At 43.8% G+C, this 23,076-nt stretch overlaps 3 protein-coding genes across 4 annotated transcripts; 1 reads left to right on the forward strand and 2 right to left on the reverse strand.

Moving 5' to 3' along the window:
- Window positions 1–75: 75 nt before the first annotated feature.
- LOC112237130 (succinate dehydrogenase [ubiquinone] flavoprotein subunit, mitochondrial) lies at window positions 76–12,864 on the reverse strand. Its single transcript, XM_042315687.1, has 15 exons — window positions 12,807–12,864; window positions 12,314–12,397; window positions 11,833–11,994; window positions 11,368–11,511; window positions 10,119–10,283; window positions 9,596–9,744; window positions 8,562–8,692; window positions 7,096–7,264; window positions 6,051–6,246; window positions 5,661–5,832; window positions 5,401–5,519; window positions 3,781–3,892; window positions 3,124–3,254; window positions 2,597–2,710; window positions 76–921 (listed from the first exon to the last, which is right to left on the reverse strand). Exons 1-15 carry the CDS (start codon window positions 12,855–12,857, stop codon window positions 835–837), a joined length of 1,986 nt encoding a protein of 661 aa, XP_042171621.1. The 5' UTR covers window positions 12,858–12,864; the 3' UTR covers window positions 76–834.
- Window positions 12,865–13,025: 161 nt separating this feature from the next.
- On the forward strand, window positions 13,026–16,419 carry ccdc127a (coiled-coil domain containing 127a). Of its 2 annotated transcripts, none has more exons than XM_024404155.2 (4): window positions 13,026–13,353; window positions 13,827–13,959; window positions 14,393–14,646; window positions 15,513–16,419. In XM_024404155.2, exons 2-4 carry the CDS (start codon window positions 13,836–13,838, stop codon window positions 15,972–15,974), a joined length of 840 nt encoding a protein of 279 aa, XP_024259923.1. In that variant the 5' UTR covers window positions 13,026–13,353; window positions 13,827–13,835; the 3' UTR covers window positions 15,975–16,419. The 2 variants fall into 2 exon arrangements, with proteins under 2 accessions (XP_024259923.1, XP_024259922.1); XM_024404154.2 differs by having other exon boundaries at window positions 13,030–13,256.
- Window positions 16,420–16,612: 193 nt separating this feature from the next.
- LOC121838734 (acyl-CoA dehydrogenase family member 10-like) lies at window positions 16,613–22,471 on the reverse strand (the record flags this gene model as incomplete). The annotated part of the gene is given in 7 exon segments (XM_042315686.1): window positions 16,613–17,253; window positions 17,765–17,941; window positions 20,867–21,012; window positions 21,242–21,392; window positions 21,640–21,821; window positions 21,976–22,044; window positions 22,342–22,471. Coding segments are annotated over 7 exon segments (992 nt in total), but the record flags the coding sequence as incomplete, so codon positions are not given.
- Window positions 22,472–23,076: the final 605 nt, after the last annotated feature.

Genomic DNA, 23,076 nt, shown 5'->3' on the forward strand with positions numbered 1-23,076 from the left:
GTTCCTGTTTAGGTAGCCAGGTGACATGAATGAAATGGTCAGACATAGTCAAATGAATAGGGAAAAAAAGTTGTCTAGAGTTGATTTAATGATTTAAAGTTTAATGACACATTTGAAATAATACACAGAACATAAGAACAAAGCAAATATAAATTAATTCTTGGTAACATACATAGTATTTCATTTATTTCCCCCTTCCTAATTGTCTTAATGTCCACTATATTCCATCAGTAAATAGCACAAAGACAACTATAGTTGAGGATATTTTAAAATATTGCCATAAAGTGCATAACCTGTAGCAAGCAGAGTGAAATCAAACATCCCATCAAATATTGCTGGTCACACGCCAGTTCTACACATGAATTCATCCTGAAAGGATAATCATTAAAGACGATGTGTTCATGAGGCTGAAGGGACATCTACAGGAAATAGGATGTCTTAGCACTCTGAACTACAACGATTACACAACATTCAAATTCAGTTTTCCATTAAGAGTCCTAATATTATGGTATCAGAGGAGACAGAGAATGGGAGTATTTAGGTACCTACATACCTATAGGGAAACTACTCTACAACTTCATACGACAACAGACAATTAGAAAACAGTTCTATATTTACAAACTTCAATCACAATACCTTAACAATTCCTTTGCTTGCAGTGTTGACTACAATATATGGGTTGAAAGTCAAACTGCATGTGAGACAGCAATAATTCCCTATCTACAGTGCTCCCTCACACAGAGTGAAGGTCACACAGTGAAATGGATCCTAGGTGGGTTTTGCTGGAAGCGTACAGACTGACAATAATAAATAAGTATTCCTGTTGAGATGGTCTCAATAGGAGCGGATGGCTGGAGGGACAGCTGAACATTCCCCCTGGTCCAGAGAGGTGTCAATCACTGGTCGGTACTCCAGAGTTACCTGGAACATGACAGAGAGATCAGTCTCCTAATACCAGATCAGTCTCCTAATACCAGATCAGTCTCCTAATACCAGATCAGTCTCCCAATACCAGATCCGTCTCCTAATACCGGATCGGTCTCCTAATACCGGATCGGTCTCCTAATACCGGATCGGTCTCCTAATACCGGATCGGTCTCCTAATACGGATCGGTCTCCTAATAACGGATCGGTCTCTAATAACAGATCGGTCTCCTAATAACAGATCGGTCTCCTAATACCAGATCGGTCTCCTAATACCAGATCCGTCTCCTAATACCAGATCCGTCTCCTAATACCAGATCAGTCTCCTAATACCAGATCCGTCTCCTAATACCAGATCAGTCTCCTAATACCAGATCAGTCTCCTAATACCAGATCCGTCTCCTAATACCAGATCCGTCTCCTAATACCAGATCCGTCTCCTAATACCAGATCCGTCTCCTAATACCAGATCAGTCTCCTAATACCAGATCAGTCTCCTAATAACAGGTCAGTCTCCTAATAACAGGTCAGTCTCCTAATAACAGGTCAGTCTCCTAATACCAGATCAGTCTCCTAATACCAGATCAGTCTCCTAATACCAGATCAGTCTCCTAATACCAGATCAGTCTCCTAATACCAGATCAGTCTCCTAATACCAGATCAGTCTCCTAATACCAGATCAGTCTCCTAATACCAGATCAGTCTCCTAATACCAGATCAGTCTCCTAATACCAGAGATACCAGATCGTCTCCTAATACCAGATCAGTCTCCTAATACCAGATCCTAATACCAGTCTCTCCTAATACCAGATCAGAGTCTCCTAATACCTAATACCTGATCCTAATGCCAGATCAGTCTCCTAATACCAGATCGGTCTCCTAATACCAGATCAGTCTCCTAATACCAGATCAGTCTCCTAATACCAGAGATACCAGATCAGTCTCCTAATACCAGATCAGTCTCCTAATACCAGATCAGTCTCCTAATACCAGATCAGTCTCCTAATACCAGATCAGTCTCCTAATACCAGATCAGTCTCCTAATACCAGATCAGTCTCCTAATACCAGATCAGTCTCCTAATACCAGATCAGTCTCCTAATACCAGATCAGTCTCCTAATACCAGATCAGTCTCCTAATACCAGATCAGTCTCCTAATACCAGATCAGTCCAAAGGCACTCATTTGTATTTTTCCATCTCCATCCAAAAACCTATTTCTGGACTAAACAGTATGTTCAACCAAGAGCATGTTTTTTTAGTCCAGACAGGCTTGATTCTGTTCAGGGAAGATTGTCCCTATTCGTTTCCATCAGACACACAGACAGGAGTCGTGGTAGTTGTTTTACCTCGCCAGATTGTCCCTATGCGTTTCCATCAGACACACAGACAGGAGTCGTGGTAGTTGTTTTACCTCGCCAGATTGTCCCTATGCGTTTCCATCAGACACACAGACAGGAGTCGTGGTAGTTGTTTTACCTCGCCAGATTGTCCCTATGTGTATTTCCATCAGACACACAGACAGGAGTCGTGGTTTTAGATTGTTTTTCCATCAGTCCCTATGCGTTTCCATCAGACACACAGACAGGAGTCGTGGTAGTTGTTTTACCTCGCCAGATTGTCCCTATGCGTTTCCATCAGACACACAGACAGGAGTCGTGGTAGTTGTTTTACCTCGCCAGTCTGAGGATCCACAGTGGACATGGTGTGTTTTCTCCAATGCTGTTCGAAAGGCTTCCTCTCCTGTCCTGCCAGAGGCCTGGCGTAGTCCAGCTCATCCATACGGTCCTGGAACACACAATGTCACATTTAAGTCCCTTGCCTATCAATTAACCAATCAACCAATCAATCAACCGGACATTCAACAAATAAATTAACCAATTAACCAATCAACCAACCAGACATTCAACAAATAAATTAACCAATCAACCAATCAATCAACAAATAAATTAACCAATCAACCAATCAATCAACCGGACATTCAACAAATAAATTAACCAATCAATCAACCGGACATTCAACAAATAAATTAACCAATTAATCTAGAAATCAACCAGCCAATCAATCCTTGTATCGCTACAATTAGGAGATGTGTAGTGCAGCGTTAAGGCCCTGAGTTGTAGATCACTTCATTTGAGTGGCTGGTTGGAGAGTGCTCTCCTCATCTTATTCAACCAGGTGAGAATCCATCCTCCTCTCACCTTGTAGTCCTCCCGGGCATGTGCTCCCCTGGTCTCCTTGCGGGCCTCGGCAGAGTGGATAGTCTGGACCGCGTTCAGCATCAGGTTCTGCAGCTCCAGAGACTCGACCAGGTCAGTGTTCCACACCATACCTGACCGAACGGGAGGGAAACGTCAGTTAGAACAACCAACACCAATCCTGTGACCTGACGATCCTGAGTCCAGGAGAAGTGTTTTAATCTAGGTCTGGTAAAACCCTGAGTCCAGGAGAAGTGTTTTAATCTAGGTCTGGTAAAACCCTGAGTCCGAGAGAAGTGTTTTAATCTAGGTCTGGTAAAACCAGAGCTGCAGGAAGTACAATAGCTTTGGGGTGGAGCTGTTGAGATTATTTTGGAGACAGGGGGGTGCTGATTTTTTTTATATCGGTCTGCAAATACAGGACTAGTGAAGGCCCAGAGCACTACTTTTGTGAACAATATATATATTTTTTACATGTTTTTTTCTTCTGATTTTTCAGGAGTGCTGCAGCAGTCTCAGGACCTCTACTTCCTGCAGCTATGGGTAAAACTGTCCTAAATCTCACTGAAAACGACTGAATCAAGAGATACGATAACAACATAAAGTCAACACATCTAAGTGAGATCAACTCTGAATATTAATTTGAGGTAAACTACTGACCACGGTCGAATGTCTTGATGTCCTCCATGGTCTGGTAGATGGCGTCCATCTTGTCACATCCCTCCTTCAGAACGTCACCGGTACGGAACACTGCTGCATGGGTCTGCATCGTCTGGAGACGGAGACAAAAAGAGAAGAAGATTGGTTTTAAAGAGCTCAGACATGACAAATGAAACATCTATGTCAGGACTGTCCAACCCTGTTCCCTGTCCAACCCTACTGTAGGTTTTAACTCCAACCCTGTCCCTAGAGAGCTACCCTACTGTAGGTTTTAACTCCAACCCTGTCCCTGGAGAGCTACCCTACTGTAGGTTTTAACTCCAACCCTGTTCCTGGAGAGCCACCCTCCTGTAGGTTTTCCCTCCAACCCTGTTCCTGGAGAGCTACCCTCCTGTAGGTTTTCCCTCCAACCCTGTTCCTGGAGAGCTACCCTCCTGTAGGTTTTAACTCCAACCCTGTCCCTGGTTGAGAGCTGAACCCAGTTACTGGGTTTTAACCTCCAACCCTGTCCCTAGAGAGAAAACCCTGGCTCTCCAGGAACAGGGTAGGTTTTAACTCTCCCAACCCTGTCCAGGAACAGGGAGAGCTAAAACCCTCCAGGAACAGGGTTGGAGTTCCAACCCCTGCTCCCAGGAACAGAGTTGGAGTTAAAACCTACAGGAGGGTGGCTACAGGAACAGGTTTTAAAACCTACAGGAGGGTGGCTCTCCAGGAACAGAGTTGGAGTTAAAACCTACAGGAGGGTGGCTCTCCAGGAACAGGGTTGTTCCAGGAGGGCCACTCTCCAGGAACAGGGTTGGAGTTAAAACCTACAGGAGGGTAACTCTCCAGGAACAGGGTTGGAGTTAAAACCTCCAGGAGGGTTTCTCCAGGAACAGGGTTGGAGTTAAAACCTACCCTCTCCAGGAACAGGGTTTTAAAACCTAATCAGGCACACCTGATTCTAATAATTAGCTGGTTGATAAGCTGAATCAGGTCAGTTACAACTGGGGTTGGAGTTAACCTACAGGAGGGTAACTCTCCAGGAACAGGGTTGGAGTTAAAACCTACAGGAGGGTGGCTCTCCAGGAACAGGGTTGGAGTTAAAACCTACAGGAGGGTGGCTCTCCAGGAACAGGGTTGGAGTTAAAACCTACAGGAGGGTAACTCTCCAGGAACAGGGTTGGAGTTAAAACCTACAGGAGGGTAACTCTCCAGGAACAGGGTTGGAGTTAAAACCTACAGGAGGGTAACTCTCCAGGAACAGGGTTGGAGTTAAAACCTACAGGAGGGTAACTCTCCAGGAACAGGGTTGGAGTTAAAACCTACAGGAGGGTAACTCTCCAGGAACAGGGTTGGAGTTAAAACCTACAGGAGGGTAACTCTCCAGGAACAGGGTTGGAGTTAAAACCTACAGGAGGGTATTGCTCCAGGAACAGGGTTGGAGTTAAAACCTACAGGAGGGTAACTCTCCAGGAACAGGGTTGGAGTTAAAACCTACAGGAGGGTAACTCTCCAGGAACAGGGTTGGGGAGCCCTGCTCTATGTGAACCACTGCACTGTCTAGTTAAATACACTAGACTGGATACAGATGCCAATACATTTCAACAGAAAACCTTTTAGTCAACATGTATTCCTCACTCTCTGCATGTTGAGTCTGATCTCAGAGGTTCTGATGTTCCCGTCAGCAAACCTGATCTTGTCCAGGTTGGCCACAGACTCCTCTCCAGCACTGGGCTTCAGTGGGGAAAGCTTCTCACCTAGAATGTCAAAAAGAGACAGTCAAACTCCAAGTACATTACAGCATTATTAGCTATTCGCTTTTTAACATGACTGATTAAAAATCTAGAAAATCAACCAATTATCTAACCAATCAGTCATAATGTGAAGAGCCTGCTTACCTGGAGTGCAGGTGTCAGCGATGGTGAGGGCACAGGCTCGGCCAAACACCACCAGATCCAGCAGGGAGTTGGCACCCAGCCGGTTGGCACCATGGACACTGGCACAGGCAGCCTCACCACAGGCATACAGCCCTGGCACCACCTTGTCCTCCCCATCTGGATGAGTTATGACCTGAGAGGAAGATGACCAAGACCGTTACAGGTCAGTCTAGAGTCAAATAATGTCTATCTAGTTCTGGGTAAGACTGATTGATTGTGAAGTTTCTTGAAGGACAATAAATGTTAACTAATCTATCTCTCTTACCCAGCCACAGTGAACACCATCCCTTACGGAGACAAGAAAATCCCCCCAAACTAACAGTGAGAATTGTAAAGAGTGTTATAATCTACCTGTCCCTTATAGTTAGTGGGGATTCCTCCCATGTTGTAGTGGACGGTGGGCAGGACAGGGATGGGCTCTTTGGTGACGTCAACCCCAGCGAAGATCATGGCGGTCTCAGAGATACCAGGCAGGCGGGTGGCCAGCTGCTGGTGGGGCAGGTGGTGCAACTGCAGGTACACATGGTCCTTCTCTGGACCACAACCCCTTGAAATGGAAAAAAAAGGCTCCTTTGAGAGTCTTTCTGTGAGAGAGAGTGTCTTTCTGTGAGAGAGAGTGTCTTTCTGTGAGAGAGAGCGTCTTTCTGTGAGAGAGAGCGTCTTTCTGTGAGAGAGAGCGTCTTTCTGTGAGAGAGAGCGTGTCTTTCTGAGAGAGAGAGTGTCTTTCTGTGAGAGAGAGAGTGTCTTTCTGTGAGAGAGAGAGTGTCTTTCTGTGAGAGAGAGTGTCTTTCTGTGAGAGAGAGAGAGTCTTTCTGTGAGAGAGAGAGAGTCTTTCTGTGAGAGAGAGAGAGTCTTTCTGTGAGAGAGAGAGTGTCTTTCTGTGAGAGAGAGTCTTTCTGTGTCTTTCTGTGAGAGAGAGTGTCTTTCTGTGAGAGAGAGAGAGTCTTTCTGTGAGAGAGAGAGAGTCTTTCTGTGAGAGAGAGAGAGTCTTTCTGTGAGAGAGAGAGTGTCTTTCTGTGAGAGAGAGAGTCTTTCTGTGAGAGTCTTTCTGTGAGAGAGAGAGCGTCTTTCTGTGAGAGAGAGAGAGTCTTTCTGTGAGAGAGAGAGAGTCTTTCTGTGAGAGAGAGAGTCTTTCTGTGAGAGAGAGAGTCTTTCTGTGAGAGAGAGAGAGTCTTTCTGTGAGAGAGAGAGTGTCTTTCTGTGAGAGAGAGAGTGTCTTTCAGGTCGAATCATAGATTTTACTGCCAATTTCAAGTTGTGGCCTCAAATTCCAATAAAATTTTTACTTCCATCTCCAGGAATGAACGCTATTAAGGAGGTTAGGGATTGAGTCAGATACTACTGGTGGAGCGAAATATGTAATTAAATCAATATTCAGTATTGTTGATTATCATACCTTCCCTCACGGATCTCAATGGTCATGGAGCGTGACACCACATCCCGGGAGGCCAGATCTTTGGCGTTGGGAGCGTAGCGTTCCATAAAGCGCTCTCCTTCACTGTTGATGAGGATCCCTCCCTCGCCACGGCTACCCTCAGTGATGAGGCAGCCGGCACCATAGATACCTGACAGGGTTACATCACAGCTATGGTGTCGGGTGTCACCTCAGGTCAAATATACACTGATGACCTTTGCATTTACGTAATGTGAAGGTCAGTCAGTTGACCTTAAAACAAATCCTTAAAGTAAATATGGATTTCATAAGTGGGAAGTGGCCATGGATCTCCTTACTAGTCAGAGTATAGTTACAGTATAGTTACAGTATAGTTACAGGCTGTGGTTCGTACTAGTTACAGTATAGTTACAGTATAGTACAGTATAGTTACAGCATAGTTACAGTATAGTACAGTATAGTTACAGTATAGTTACAGTATAGTTACAGTATAGGTACAGTATAGTTACAGTATAGGTACAGTATAGGTACAGTATAGTACAGTATAGTTACAGTATAGTTACAGTATAGTTAGTGGCTGTGGTTCTTACTAGTTACAGTATAGTTACAGTATAGTTACAGTATAGTTACAGTATAGGTACAGTATAGTTACAGTATAGTTACAGTATAGTTACAGTATAGTACAGTATAGTACAGTATAGTTACAGTATAGGTACAGTATAGTTACAGTATAGTTAGTGGCTGTGGTTCTTACTGGTTACAGTATAGTTACAGTATAGTTACAGTATAGTTACAGTATAGTTACAGTATAGTTACAGTATAGTTACAGTATAGGTACAGTATAGGTACAGTATAGTTACAGTATAGTTACAGTATAGTTAGTGGCTGTGGTTCTTACTAGTTACAGTATAGTTACAGTATAGTACAGTATAGTACAGTATAGTTACAGTATAGTTACAGTATAGTACAGTATAGTTACAGTATAGTTACAGTATAGTTACAGTAGTTAGGTACAGTGGGGTGGAACTGTACATAGTTCCAGTCCTGGCATAGTGGCTGTGGTTCTTACTGGTTACAGTATAGGTACAGTACAGTGAAGTATAGTTACAGTATAGTTACAGTATAGGTACAGTATAGTTACAGTATAGTTACAGTATAGTAGTACAGTATAGTTACAGTATAGTTACAGTATAGTTACAGTATAGTTACAGTATAGTTACAGTATAGTTACAGTATAGTTACAGTATAGTTACAGTATTCAGAGGGACAGTATAGTTACAGTATAGTTACAGTATAGTTACAGTATAGGTTACAGTATAGTTAGGGACATTACAGTATAGGTACAGTATCGGGACATTACAGGGCTTCATTCAGTTACAGTATAGTTACAGGGTTACAGTATAGGTACAGTATAGTTACAGTATAGGTACAGTCATAGGTACAGTATAGTTAGTGGCTGTGGTTCTTACCGGTGGGGTGGAACTGTACAAACTCCAGGTCCTGGCATGGTAGGCCAGCTCTGGTTACCATGGCGTTGCCATCCCCGGTGCTGGTGTGGGCTGAGGTACAGCTGAAGTAGGTAACAGGGCCATATAAACCACTACACATAGTCAGGACATTACAGGGCTTCATTCAGAGGGAGATAATGGATATCAGGACATTACAGGGCTTCATTCAGAGGAGGAAATATGAAAGGCTCTGGGACATGAACAAACACACCCAGTAGTCAGGACATTACAGGGCTTCATTCAGAGGGAGAAATATGAAAGGCTCTGGGACATGAACAAACACACCCTCAGGACATTGATTCATTCAGGCTCTGGGATTAGTCAGGACATTACAGGGCTTCATTCAGAGGGAGAAATATGAAAGGCTCTGGGACATGAACAAACACACCCAGTAGTCAGGACATTACAGGGCTTCATTCAGAGGCTCTGGGAGAAATATCAGGACATTAAAGGCTCTGGGACATGAAACAAACACACCCAGTAGTCAGGACATTACAGGGCTTCATTCAGAGGGAGAAATATGAAAGGCTCTGGGACATGAACAAACACACCCAGTAGTCAGGACATTACAGGGCTTCATTCAGAGGGAGAAATATGAAAGGCTCTGGGACATGAACAAACACACCCAGTAGTCAGGACATTACAGGGCTTCATTCAGAGGGAGAAATATGAAAGGCTCTGGGACATGAACAAACACACCCAGTAGTCAGGACATTACAGGGCTTCATTCAGAGGGAGAAATATGAAAGGCTCTGGGACATGAACAAACACACCCAGTAGTCAGGACATTACAGGGCTTCATTCAGAGGGAGAAATATGAAAGGCTCTGGGACATGAACAAACACACCCAGTAGTCAGGACATTACAGGGCTTCATTCAGAGGGAGAAATATGAAAGGCTCTGGGACATGAACAAACACACCCAGTAGTCAGGACATTACAGGGCTTCATTCAGAGGGAGAAATATGAAAGGCTCTGGGACATGAACAAACACACCCAGTAGCGATGACAGTGTTGTTGGATCTGAAGCGGTGGATGGATCCATCCTCCATACAGAGAGCGATCACTCCTCTGCATTCACCCTCCTCCATCAGCAGGTCCAGGGCAAAGTACTCCACAAAGTAGCTGGTATCATACCTTAAGGACTGGAGAAGAACAACTCATGGGACAATGTAAATCAAAAAGATACATGGTTGTATAAATAAACAGTCAATGTATGCAAGGTCTCAGACTGAAGCCAGACTTGTGAAGGCAAACTAAACCCTTGTCTCAGCTCTGCTTCTAGCTTTTACTGGTCAACAACCACACATTGGCCTTGAAATGTTTTTGTGCCATTCACCTTAGGGACCACAATGGAAATAAGTCAATGACCTTTTTGTGTTATTCCTGTCAAGTTTTTACAAATCTAATGTACTGTGTTTTAACTGTCAAATAAAAATCAGTCAATGATCCAACCAAACTAGAGGACATATTTTATAAAGCGAGTCTAGTAACTGTCTCATGATAACATTAAACATACCCGTCCATACAATGTGTGAAGAAGGGAGTGTCCAGTCCTGTCAGCTACACAGCAGCATCGGTGTGCTTGGCCTCCCTTTCCAAAATTCAGGCTCTGACCCCCGAAGGCCCTCTGATAGATCTTCCCATCATCTGTCCGACTGAAGGGCATTCCAAAGTTCTCCAGCTAGCGGGGGTGGGGCACAAAGAACAATGTGATACAACCATATTGTCATGAACACGATGGGAGACAGAGATGGTTTCAAGCGCAGGGCACAGCAGGTGTTTATTGTAAAGGACCACAGGAGGAGACAGGTAGATGGGTCCAGGGGCAGCCAGAAGGTCATACAGGGGGTCCAAAAAGGCAACAGTACAGGCAGGGAAAAGGCTAGTAATGTCGTCCGGGAGATCAGGCAATAGGTTGACAACAGGAAATCCGACAGGCAAAAGGCGTCATTAGTGAGACAGGCTAAAACTATCATACACAGGAGGAGTAAATTACAGGAAAACAGAGCTCCGAATAGAAGAGAGTCACAAAACAAACAATACCTCACAATGATGGGGTGCAAAGAGCTGAACTAAATAGTGTGTGATAATGACATACAGGTGTGTAAACAGGTGATCAGAATTCAGGTGACTAGCATCTGAAGAGTGAGCTGAGTTCAGGGGGGATCTATGTGTTTGAGAGTGTGAGCTGGAGAGTGAGCTGAGTTCAGGGGGGATCTATGTGTTTGAGAGTGTGAGCTGGATAGTGACCTGAGTTCAGGGGGATCTATGTGTTTGAGAGTGTGAGCTGGAGAGTGAGCTGGTTCAGGGGGATCTATGTGTTTGAGAGTGTGAGCTGGATAGTGACCTGAGTTCAGGGGGATCTATGTGTTTGAGAGTGTGAGCTGGATAGTGACCTGAGTTCAGGGGGATCTATGTGTTTGAGAGTGTGAGCTGGATAGTGACCTGAGTTCAGGGGGATCTATGTGTTTGAGAGTGTGAGCTGGATAGTGACCTGAGTTCAGGGGGGATCTATGTGTTTGAGAGTGTGAGCTGGATAGTGACCTGAGTTCAGGGGGGATCTATGTGTTTGAGAGTGTGAGCTGGATAGTGACCTGCGTTCAGGTTTCTACGTGTTTTGACAGTGTGAGTTGGAAACAGACGTTACACATATTCCAGCACTTTATTTTATGTCTTTGGGGAAAAACAGACTAAAACACCAGGATCTGTGTCTGAAATTGCATCCTATATAGTGTTCAAAATGTAGTGCACTAATTATCTCTCACCTCCACCACGGCAGCTGGGGCCTGCTCTGTCATGTAGTGGATAGCATCCTGGTCCCCTAGCCAATCAGATCCCTTCACTGTGTCGTAGAAGTGCCACCTCCAATCATCTCCCTCCATGTTACCCAGGGCTGCATTGATCCCACCCTGGATTGGACAAAATCAACACTAATGAATTCAACAGTTCATTATGAATTTAGGATAGGACACAAATGTAGAACGGTAAATGAATCAAGTGCATTTCTATTCATTCATCATAATAGTACTGTAATGATAGTTATTACTCTTCACATGCACTTCAACTACAGATGATTGTTGAGAAGCTACCCAACTACTCCCAAGCCAAACCCCAATTCCCTCCGACTAGTAAAATATGAAAAAAATGAAATGAGGTACGAATCGCTTGATGCATTGATGTCAATGGGAGACTGAAGTTAGATATTCACCCATAAATATGCATAGGCCTACCTGTGCTGCCACAGTGTGAGACCTAGTGGGGAACAGCTTGGTGACACAGGCCGTGTTGAAGCCAGCCTCAGACAGACCAAAAGCAGCTCTCAGACCTGCTCCCCCAGCCCCTACCACCACCGCATCAAACTCGTGATCCACTACCGGGTACTGGGTTGAGATCTGAGGATCAGAATAATATTGACTCGGATACACAGAGACAGACATGGACCTCCTGTGAATATTGATAACTACAAAAAATCATGGCTGATATGACATTGTAACAAACAAAATTGCGAACAAATCATAAAAATTAAAAGGGAATCATTTAAAAAAAAAAAAAAAAAAAACAATGCATATTGTATGTGGATATGTAAATACAATATGTAAATACAAATGACTTCATAACCAGAATGTCTCTTGAAGACCTTTATTTAAAAATGTGTCTTGCATTAAACAGAAGAAGAAGAAACAGTGGGTGTTCTGCTTGTGTAAAACTCACAGCATCTGACACTTTGGAGTTGTCCTTCTTCCCATAGATGGAGAAGTGGATGTTCCTGGAGCTACATCGGGCGGCTGCAGGGAGCTATAATTATAGGGATAACATGATAAATCAATAGGTAGAGATCATAGACATATAATTAACTCTCAAATACATAGAAAACAAAAACCTTTATAATTTCACACTGGACCAGCAACATATTCAATCAAATCAAGGTGGAAAAACACTCTAAAATCCCCAAAGAAAATCCCTGTCATTATGAATAGGTCATTTAGCAAGTACAGTATATTCATTTTGACATATTGAAGAAGTGACTCTCAGACAGCTAACGTTATGTAACGAAGGGTCTGGTCTGGAGGACTGTTATGAAAGGCTATGTCTGCTGCTGGTTACGAAAGCTGAAAGAGAAGCATTCCCTCCCCCTCGCAGTTACACAACTGACTTTTCACAGACTACACAAATGCATTTATCCAACAACAATTATTAAACTCACGGCTTTAGTTGATAAAATCCTCTTGGTCAGGACTCTGGATACACTTGCCATCCTTATTATTCACAGGTTCTCTCCTAACAGCTACACAATAACTGTCTAGGAACGAACAGATCTATACTGATTGGGGGAAAAACAATTCCTTCCTGGGGTCCCGCCCACTGGAAGAAACCATCTCAAACGTGGTTTGGGGGAGGCTCATGGCTTTTAACAACGCTTCAAGTTCTAAATCCATTTCAGCACACATTAGATAAAATAAATGAATTAATATATACATACACACATATACACACATATATTGTAATGACATAGAGACTATATCTTCGACTGTAACACCCTCGTACAACACAAGTGGTCTCTTTGTAATTGTCTTGCGTAAAAACGTATAATCGCTCTTTCCCATCCGCACAGGGACAAATGTATAGCTAATTGACCTAGACACATTTTGTCAAGGTGAGCGTCTGCTCAATTTAAAAAACAATAATCTACTGTACTTCTTTGCAATGTGTTATTTGGGACTGAAATAGCCGTGCACTAATGCAATAACTCAGTAAGCTGTTGATAATTTTAGCCTGCAAGCTAACCACCATGTAAAGCTGTGTTGTTGTGTTAGCTGTGGCAAGTGTGCTAGCAAACCGCACTTGTTTTGTTGGTGTTAATTAGCTATTCATGTTCAGGCCAAAGAATGGACATTTTTAAAAGTGTTACAATGACAACAAAGAGAGACCGTCATTAGCAACATTGCTGTGCCAGTCGTCATGTGGGATGCATGCCAATGTTGTGGTTTAGGGAGTTTGATATCACATAAGACCAACCGTTTCCCCTGCTAATATTTTCTAGTTGACTTGCCTAGCTATTTATTTAAATATAATTAACGTTATTACTATTCCTCATTTTAGGTCAAGGTAATGCCTTATGGTCAGGTTGGTTGTATGTAACAACAGCTAGTCAGCTAGCTAGATAAAACAATGTATGTGGTGGTGACAGGTACGTGTATAAACATTCGACTCTCCCCTGGAATAGGGCACCTCCATGAACAACTTGAATGACCCCCCTAGATGGAACATGGGGCCAGACCCACGAGAAGGTGCTGCTGCTGACGGGAACAAATGGAATTATGCCCTCCTCGTGCCAATGCTGGGGCTGGCTGCCTTTCGTAAGTAGCCTGCACAGTACAGTGCTGTTACACAAGGACAGGATATTCACTATACATGACATGTGGCATATATACAACTGAAGACAAAAGTTGTAGGCCAATCTTGTACTTACTTATAAGTAAGTATAAGCCTTATACTCTTTTGTGGTGACTTCACTGCATTGCCCTACACCAAATAGGTTGTCATTACAACATTATAACAGTATTATTACAATCACTACATATAATATTGCAGGAAAGTGATTGGGAAGTTCCGATGGGGTAGTTCCAACCGGGGCTTGAACATGGGACTGTTGAACCAACACCTTCTCTGAGGAGGGGAGGTTGGTGGGTTATTATATGAGAAGGTGTTTGGTCAACAGCCACAATGTCCTGGGTTTAAGCCCTTGTCAGGACTACGCCCTATAATAACCAAACAACCTCCCATCCTCAGGCTGGATCTGGACCAGAGAGTCTCAGACAGAGATCATAAAGGTCAAGGCCCGGTACGACCAGGACATGTCTGCCGTGACCTCCAACCTTGAGATGAAGTACAGAGACACCCTGACGGAGAACCGGCGGGCAGCGGCCATCTTAGAGCTGGAGCTGGAGAAGGAGAGGCAGAGGGTCCAGGGGTACCGCCAGGCCCTCATCTCACAGAGCCAGCAGGTCATGGAGGAACGCAAACAGCTACAGGTGGAACGAGAGGTAGGAGGACTTGACTTAAAGATACACCCCGGGATCTTAAGCACAGCAAATGTGTAACATAGAGCACAATTTGGATTTGTAACAGATCACACATATTTCGAAATTCGTATGATATCATACAAATTGCAAAATTCGTAGCATGTCGCAAGAAATGGATGATGTAGTACACAACTGGATGATGTAGTACACAATTGGATGAAGTAGTACACAAAAAACAGGGACCACTTTTGGCTCAGGAGCAACACTTTCAAAACTACAGGCTGAAATTATCAAAATGTTTGAGAATACATCTTTAACTTAGTTTTAACTTCTAGTGGAGCCTGATAAGGGCCTTGAAGGTGTGAGGGGAATGTTGCTTTTAAAAGATGGAGTTGTTATAAGCTGATGTTATTTGTTGATGTTTAAATTGAACAGATAGGGACAGTGAAAGAGAGACAGGAAAGGTATGAGATGTGTTCCAGAAGGAAGATGGGTCAGATTCAAACCCATGCAGACACTGGTATACCAATATATGTGTACTGAAAGGGGAAAGGGGGAGACCTAGTCAGTTGTACAATTCAATGCCTTCAACTGAAATGTGTCTTCTGCATTTAACCCCTCTGGATCAGAGAGGTGCAGGGGGCTGCCTTAAATCGACATCCACGTCTTCGGCGCCCGGGGAACACTGGGTTAACTGCCTTGCGCAGGGGCAGAGCAACAGATTTTGACCTTGTCAGCTCAGTGATTCAATCCAGCAACCTTTCGGTTACTGGCCCATCGCTCTAACCACAGTGCTGTGTAACTAACCACTAGACTAAACCCTGAAGCAACAGTTGAGATTTGTAATTATCTTGTGTTTACTAAACATTTCATTTTCAAATCGCCAGGCTCTGGAGCAAAAGAAGATTAAGCTTTTAGAATCCGGCGCCGCTGGGGCCGTCCTCCAACACGCTCTGGCCAGAGAGAGCGACTGGCACCAGAGGGCCTCAGCCATGCTGAAGGATCTGGAGGAGGACCTTGTGGAGAGACAGGGGGCCTACTGCAACCTGCTCCTCCCCAGGGAACATAGGCTGGAGATGGAGAAGAACCTGCTCCTCAAGGTGGTGAGGGAACCGTTGGGAACGGATACAGATCTGGAGGGAGACCTGAAGGATATCTTTAAGAACGACCGCTACTGTGCCAAAGGCAACAATCGCCTCCTCAACGTGAAGAAAATGGACAAGAGGAAGAATGGTAGCTTGATGTGGCTCTACCTCAGATATTGGCAGCTGCAGGTTACCATGGAGACGCATAAACGGGCAGAGGACTCAATACTGGGGGTTACACCAGATAAGAACGACCTCAAGTGACCTTGATAGAGTTGACCTTGATAGAGTTGACCTTGATAGGGTTGACCTTGATAGGGTTGACCTTGAGTATATAGTAACAGTCTTCTTGACTGCACAAATGTTTTCTTTTTTCACTAAATGGTGAATTAGTTTGTATATTTCATTTCCTCTACATCATTTTATGACTCCTGACAAATGTAAACACTTCCTTTGTTACTAGTGAAACACAGTAAATGCCAATGGAATTGTCATTGAATGTCAGGGATATTTTCACAACTATAGTTTTGTCTTTGCACTCCAAACCCAATGTTGGATGATATGATACAGTATCAGGAATTCTAGAGGAATATTTCCTTTTGATAAAATCATGTATATCCACATTGGACATCACAGCTGTTTGGTCAGTCATGTAGAAAAGAATAGTGATATACTTTATTTTGACAGAATATACAAAGTTATAACAGACTGTGGTTGTGTCATACAATAATGTAATGGCATGTCATATACTGACATCTCTGACTAGATACTTTGTGTGGGTTATTTAATGAGAGGTATTGGTTGAGTAAAGCCCAGGACTGACAAGCATTGCTGACCATAGCTTCCACAGGCTCCATAAAGCTTGAACCAATGTAAACTGAATCGAAGTAATAGACCTGAGCAAACATTTACATTTTATTCATGTAGCGGACACTCTTGTCCAGAGATGAAGTTTTGTAGGAAAAAAAAACAACCACAGTTATTGCAAGAAAAGCCTTCTTGGAAACAGCTGTTATTAGTAGAAAAAAGGCCAGGAAGAGAAAAACAAGTGCAAAATATTCTGAGGCACAGCAATTCCCTATCAGTTTTAGTCCATCTACGGCCAGGGGCGATCCTGCCCAGGGAAGGCTGCCGTTTCCTGGCTCCTGGAGGGAATAGTGGATGAACAGCTGAGCTCTGGAAGTCTGGGTTGGATGGGCAGTCATCCTCTCTAAGACACCCCGTACAGTCCCACTCCAGTTTCCCGTTGAAAAACAATATCCTGGGTATATATGTAGTGATGTAATGTGTACTTAAGCACCAACAAAGAACATACAACTTCCTCTATGCCGCCAATCACTTCAGCTACTGAAATCTGGTTTTAAAGGGCAATCCAGGATTTGAAAAACAACAAAGCAGTCACTCTGCTACTTCCCCTTTAAAGGGGAGGTGCCTGCATGAGGCGACCTGGGCATGGCGTTGAAGATACGGAAGCCCTCTTTGGTGGCAAAGTCCCAGGCCAGGTCAGCCACCTGCTCAGCTAACCTCCCAGAGCCGGTTTGTCCTGTAAAAGAGGGATAGTTAAGACTACAACTACATATTGTTCATAAAACAGATGTAAGGTTAACATCTGGACAGACTGTTAGGCCAGCTAAATAATAATATAATCTGGACAGACTGTTAGGCCAGCTAAGTAATAATATAATCTGAACAGACTGTTAGGCCAGCTAAGTAATACTATAATCTGGACAGACTGTTAGGCCAGCTAAGTAATACTATAATCTGGACAGATTGTTAGGCTAGCTAAGTAATAGTAATATATGCCATTTAGCAGACACTTTTATCCAAAGCAAATTAGTCATGCATGCATAGATTATTTTATGTATGAGTGGTCCCGGGAATCGAACCCACTATCCTGGTGTTGCAAGAGTGATGCTCTTCCAACAGCTACAGAGGACCAAGTAATAGCTGACAAGCTATAAGATCCAAACAATGTACCTTTACGAAGCTTTATTAATTCTCATTGAAGATATTGCCTGAGACACAATCCTAAACTCTGGTCTATGTTCTGGTACCTGCAATGGTACTCTTGCTCTCTCCCTGGTGGCTGGCTGCCATGCAGAAGAGGTGGAAGGCCATGTAGAAGTTCCAGTCTGGGACTCCCTCCTCCAGACCCATAGAGCTGCAGTACTGCCCCATCACCTCCTCCACAGTGGGGATACCCAGCTGGACTAGGCCCCTTTCAGATATACCTGTAGGAAACACAATGAATCCACCACTGTGTTGATATATTGAATCAACTATACTGAACAAAAATATAAAATGCAACATGCAACAATTTCAAAGATTTTACTGAGTTACAGTTCATATAAGGTAATCAGTCAATTTAAATAAATTCATTAGGCCCTAATCTATTGATTTCACATGACTGGGAATACAGATATGCATCTGTTCGTCACAAATACTTTTTTTTTTTTAAGGTAGGTGTGAATCAGAAAACCAGTCAGTATCTGGTGTGACCTCCATTTGCCTTATGCAGTGCATAGAGTTGATCAGGCTGTTGATTGTGGCCTGTGGAATGTTGTCCTACTCCTCTTCAATGGCTGTGCGAAATTGCTGGATATTGGCGGGAACTGGAACACGCTGTCGTACAAGTCTATCCAGAGCATCCCAAACATGCTCAATGGGTGACATGTCTGGTGAGTATGCAGGCCATGGAAGAACTGGGACATTTTCAGCTTCCAGGAATTGTGTACAGATCCTTGCGTCACGGGGTCGTGCATTATCATGCTGAATCATGAGGTGATTGCAGAGGATTAAATGGCACCACAATGGGCCTCAGGATCTCGTCACGGTATCTCTGTGCATTCAAATGGCCATCGATAAAATGCAATTGTGTAAGCTGTCCATAGCTTATGCCTGTCCATACTAGGGCTGTCCCCAACTAAAATAAAATACTGGTCAACCGAGAGTAGTGCTTTTCTTTCGACCAATCGATTGGTCAAAATGTTTAAACTTATTTTTCCATATATAGACAGACACACCCTATGTGAATAAAAACCAACTACATATGCACTGAGCTTGTCTGATGCTTTAAGCACACTGTTTGATTATATAATTAAAGACACACAAATGACTCAAGAAAGAGCCCGATGGTCACAATGTGTGACTGGCGCACGTTGTCTCGCTCTCCTCCCTACTGCAGCGAAAAGGCACCACAACACAGCAAGTGTTTATTGCGCTGTCCATGCTGTAGCTGCCACATCATTACAGCCATTTAGTTTCTGTCTTGATTCTGACTGAAAAGTTCCGTTAACGAAATCCCTCATTTGTTTTGGAAAAATGTTCCCTCTTCACTCAACTCTCTTTACGTAAAACACGTAAGCATCACATGCATGTGACCAATAGGGCCTGACCTATAGCCCATCATAATCACATTAATAAATTGGTTATAACAAACTCCGAACACAGTTATGTCGACTGCAAAATGGATGTGGAGGACGTGAAAAAGAAACTCGAAACGGGTGAATGTTTACTGGTTGTTCAGGAGGGAAAGGGGAAGTCAGATCTGTGGAAGACATTTGACTTGGTTGTGGAGATTACTGGAGATCTAGAAAAAGGAATGTATAGGAGCAAGCGTTGCGTGAGTATTATGTGCCAAACAGGTGTTGTTAGATTACAATAATATTATTATTTTCTCTGAGCATTTGGAACAGTAAACAACAACAAATAAGTGTTCCAGAGAGTCTGTTCTAACGCCAACAAATAAATAGATAAAGCCTTTATTACAGCAGACTAAAAACAGTCGCATGCACCTTTCCAACAAGCCAGTTCAAGAGCTGCCCTGGTCAACTGTAAGTGCTGTTAAGTAGAAATGTATAGGATCAACAACGGCTCAGCCGCGATGTGATAGGCCACACAAGCTCACAGAACGGGACCACCGAGTGCTGAAGCGTGTCCTTGGTTGTAACACTCGCTTCCAAAGGCAGTTTGGACCTGGGTAGTAACGTCAGCACAAGAACTGTTCGTTGGGAGCTTCATGAAATGAGTTTCCATGGCCGAGCAGCCACACACAAGCCTAAGATCACCATGCGCAATGCCAAGTGTCGGTTGAAGTGGTATAAAGCTCGCTGCCACTGGACTCTGGAGCACTGGAAATACGTTCTCTGGAGTGATGAATAACGTTGCACCATCCGGCAGTCTGACTGACAAATCTGGGTTGGAGAACGCTACATGCCCCAATGCATAGTGCCAACTGTAAAGTTTGGTGGAGGAGGAATAATGGTTGTTTTTCATGGTTTGGCCCCAAGTTCCAGTGAAGGGAAATCTTAACGCTACAGCATTCAATTACATTCTAGATGATTATGTACTTCCAACTTTGTGGCAACAGTTTGGGGAAGGCTCTTTCCTGTTTCAGCATGACAATGCCCCTGTGCACAAAGCAAGGTCCATATAGAAATGGTTTGTCGAGATCGGTGTCGAAGAACTTGACTGGCCTGCACAGAGCCAGTCAAAACTAATCCCATCTGAATATGGTTTAAGGAATTGTTCTCAATCCCAATATGCTGGTTAATTTTGCTTCTATGCATATAGCAACATAGGGAAAGGTGCCAATTCTATGGTGCACTGAAGATTATGTTTCAGAACCACGGACAGCGACCGTATCCAACGCAGGACAAAGCACATTTGTTATAAAATAATATTAGATCTATTAGCGTTGCACCATTATTTTGACATAATATAACCACATGCACATTTTAGAGTGGCCTTTTATTGTCCCCCAGCACAAGGTGCACCTGTGTAATGATCATGCTGTTTAATCAGCTTCTTGATATGCCACACCTGTCAGGTGGATGGATTATCTTGGCAAAGGTGAAATGCTCACTAACAGAAATGTAAACAAAGTTGTGCACAAAATTTGAGAGAAATACATTTTTTGTGCGTATGGAACAATTCTGGGATCTTTTATTTCAGCTCATGAAACATGGGACCAACACTTTTGTTGTGTTTATATTTTGGTTCAGTGTAAATGCATATTACTTCTAGGTTATATCCCAAATGGCACCCTATATACTGCACTACTTTTGACCAAGGCGCATGGGAATAGGGTGCCATTTGAGTTTTATATCCGTGGACCTGGTAGGGTGCAGTAGTACGGTTAGGTGGTATAATGGTACCTGTCAGTAGAGGGTTGTCCTGGGGCAGGCAGTGAGCCATACAGCTGAAGGTCAGGTCTGTTAGAGGGTCACCCAGTCTGGAACGGCCCCAGTCCATCACCGCAACCACCTCTGGCTTCTCTGGGTGGAACACAAGGTTCTCCAGGCTACGGACCAGAGGGGGTTTTGGGTTGGATTCATTTCACCACGGCTGTGTTCAAAATGGCAACCTTTTCCCTTCATAGTGCACTACTTTTGACCAGATCAATGGGATTAGTACACTATATGGGGAATAGGGTGCCATGTGGGATGCACACCTATTTAGGACTTTTCAAATACAAATATTACTGCTGATTATGTAAATATGTACATGCTGTGTGTGTGTGTGTGTTATACCTGAAGCTTCCATGGATCAGCGTAGATCTCTGGTGTTTGGGGAGGTGCAGAGGAAGCCACTGTATGAGTCTCTCCATGGCTGGGATGGGCAGAGTCTCACTGTTCCTGTACTGCTGAGTCCACCACTGTACCTGAAGCCCCATGTAATCCACTACAGAGGAGAAAGAAGGAGAGAGAGAGAAGATGAAGGAGAGAGTGAAAGAAAGAGAAGGAAAGAGAGAGAGAAAGGAGAGAGTGAAAGAAAGAGAAGGAAAGAGAGAGAGAAAGAGAGAAAGGAGAGTGAAAGAAAGCGAGAACGAGAGAGAGGAGAGTGAAAGAAAGAGAGAGACAACAAGAGGAAAGAAAGAGAGAGAGATAGAGAATGACACAAAACAATCTTTGCTAAATAAATGAATTACCTGGCTCGCCGTAGTCCTCCAGCCCGACTGCTCTAGTATCTAGACAGTGGATGTGGCAGAGTGTGTGTTGCATGGCTTGGTACAAGGCCCTCCTGTCCCCGGGGGTCAGGCCTGGCAGGGAGGGGTCACTGAACATCCTCCCTAGACAGACCTCCATCAAGAGGAAGGGAGCACCCAGGACACTGGGCAACACAACCACAAACAGGAAGAAAACAGAGACAGACAAACAGGGATAAAAAAATACATTATCTAGAACTATGTAACGTGCATGAGTGTATGTATGTTTCTGTGCTTGTTTCTCTGTGTGTGTGTCTGTCAGGCAGGGTGCGTTCTCACCTTGGGTTCTCACACAGATCAATGATCTCTGGAACAGGGATGCCCGATCCACTGAGAGATTTCAACAACCTGTGGAGTACAGAGAAGAGAGTGATGAAAGAACGCAACTTTTCTTCATACAACTGGAAATTAACTTAAAAGGTTAATGATACAAATGGTGTCAGAAATGACGTTCTATTCCCTATAGTGCACTGCTGTTGCCCAGGGCCCATAGGGTACACTATATAGGGAACATGGTGCCGTTTGGGACACAGACACAGTGATCTAGATAGAAGAGACGGATGACCGATCCAGATGCTGATCACTTCCATCTCACACCCCTCTAATTCCCACAGCTTGGTAGGTGGTGTGTTGGAGGAGCCCAACCTGAACTCTGTCTCCATGGCTCGGGAGGTCTTCTGCTGTTTCCTCAGGAGGAGATGGCGCCCTCCAGTGGTCAAGTGATATAAGGAGTTTGACTGACTGGGGTTGAGTTGTTGGACAGCAACAGAGTCTGCTTCAGATATAGAGACAGACAGCATCATCAACAGTAAATAGAGACACCGGGTGTGTCCCAAATGGATTCTTATTCCTACTTCTTTTGACAAGGGCCCTTTTTAGGAATAGGGTGCTGTTTGGGACGTAGCCATCATACAGGTGAGCTTTCTAAACAGACATAGATCAACATACATGTCCTGGTCCTCTCTTCCCCCAGTGCCTTTAGAGGCTACAGGACTTTCTACTGACAACACTGCGGTAATATCAATTCTATCCATTTCTAGACAGACATCATAGATCAACATACGTCCTGGTCCTCCCTTCCCCCAGTGCCTTTAGAGGCTACAGGACTTTCTACTGACAACACTGAGGTAATATAAATTCTATCCATTTCTAGACAGACATCATAGATCAACATACATGTCCTGGTCCTCCCTTCTCCCAGTGCCTTTAGAGGCTACGGAACTTTCTACTGACAACACTGAGGTAATATCAATTCTATCCATTTCTAGACAGACATCATAGATCAACATACATGTCCTGGTCCTCCCTTCCCCCAGTGCCTTTAGAGGCTACGGGACTTTCTACTGACAACACTGAGGTAATATCAATTCTATCCATTTC

The sequence above is a fragment of the Oncorhynchus tshawytscha genome, unplaced genomic scaffold (genome assembly GCF_018296145.1).
Source record: "Oncorhynchus tshawytscha isolate Ot180627B unplaced genomic scaffold, Otsh_v2.0 Un_contig_7223_pilon_pilon, whole genome shotgun sequence".
In the NCBI taxonomy this organism is placed as follows: Eukaryota; Metazoa; Chordata; class Actinopteri; order Salmoniformes; family Salmonidae; genus Oncorhynchus; species Oncorhynchus tshawytscha.

Excerpts from the sequence above, each read along its gene's own strand:
- LOC112237130 (XM_042315687.1), bottom strand. The coding sequence starts at position 12,857 with ATGGCAAGTGTATCCAGAGTCCTGACCAAGAGGATTTTATCAACTAAA. Across the intron at positions 12,398-12,806 it reads GGATTTTATCAACTAAAGCC|CTCCCTGCAGCCGCCCGATG; the intron begins GTGAGTTTAATA and ends CTATAATTATAG. Across the intron at positions 5,833-6,050 it reads CCACTAACTATAAGGGACAG|GTCATAACTCATCCAGATGG; the intron begins GTAGATTATAAC and ends TCTTCCTCTCAG.
- ccdc127a (XM_024404155.2), top strand. The coding sequence starts at position 13,836 with ATGAACAACTTGAATGACCCCCCTAGATGGAACATGGGGCCAGACCCA. Across the intron at positions 13,960-14,392 it reads GCTGGGGCTGGCTGCCTTTC|GCTGGATCTGGACCAGAGAG; the intron begins GTAAGTAGCCTG and ends TCCCATCCTCAG. Across the intron at positions 14,647-15,512 it reads AGCTACAGGTGGAACGAGAG|GCTCTGGAGCAAAAGAAGAT; the intron begins GTAGGAGGACTT and ends TCAAATCGCCAG.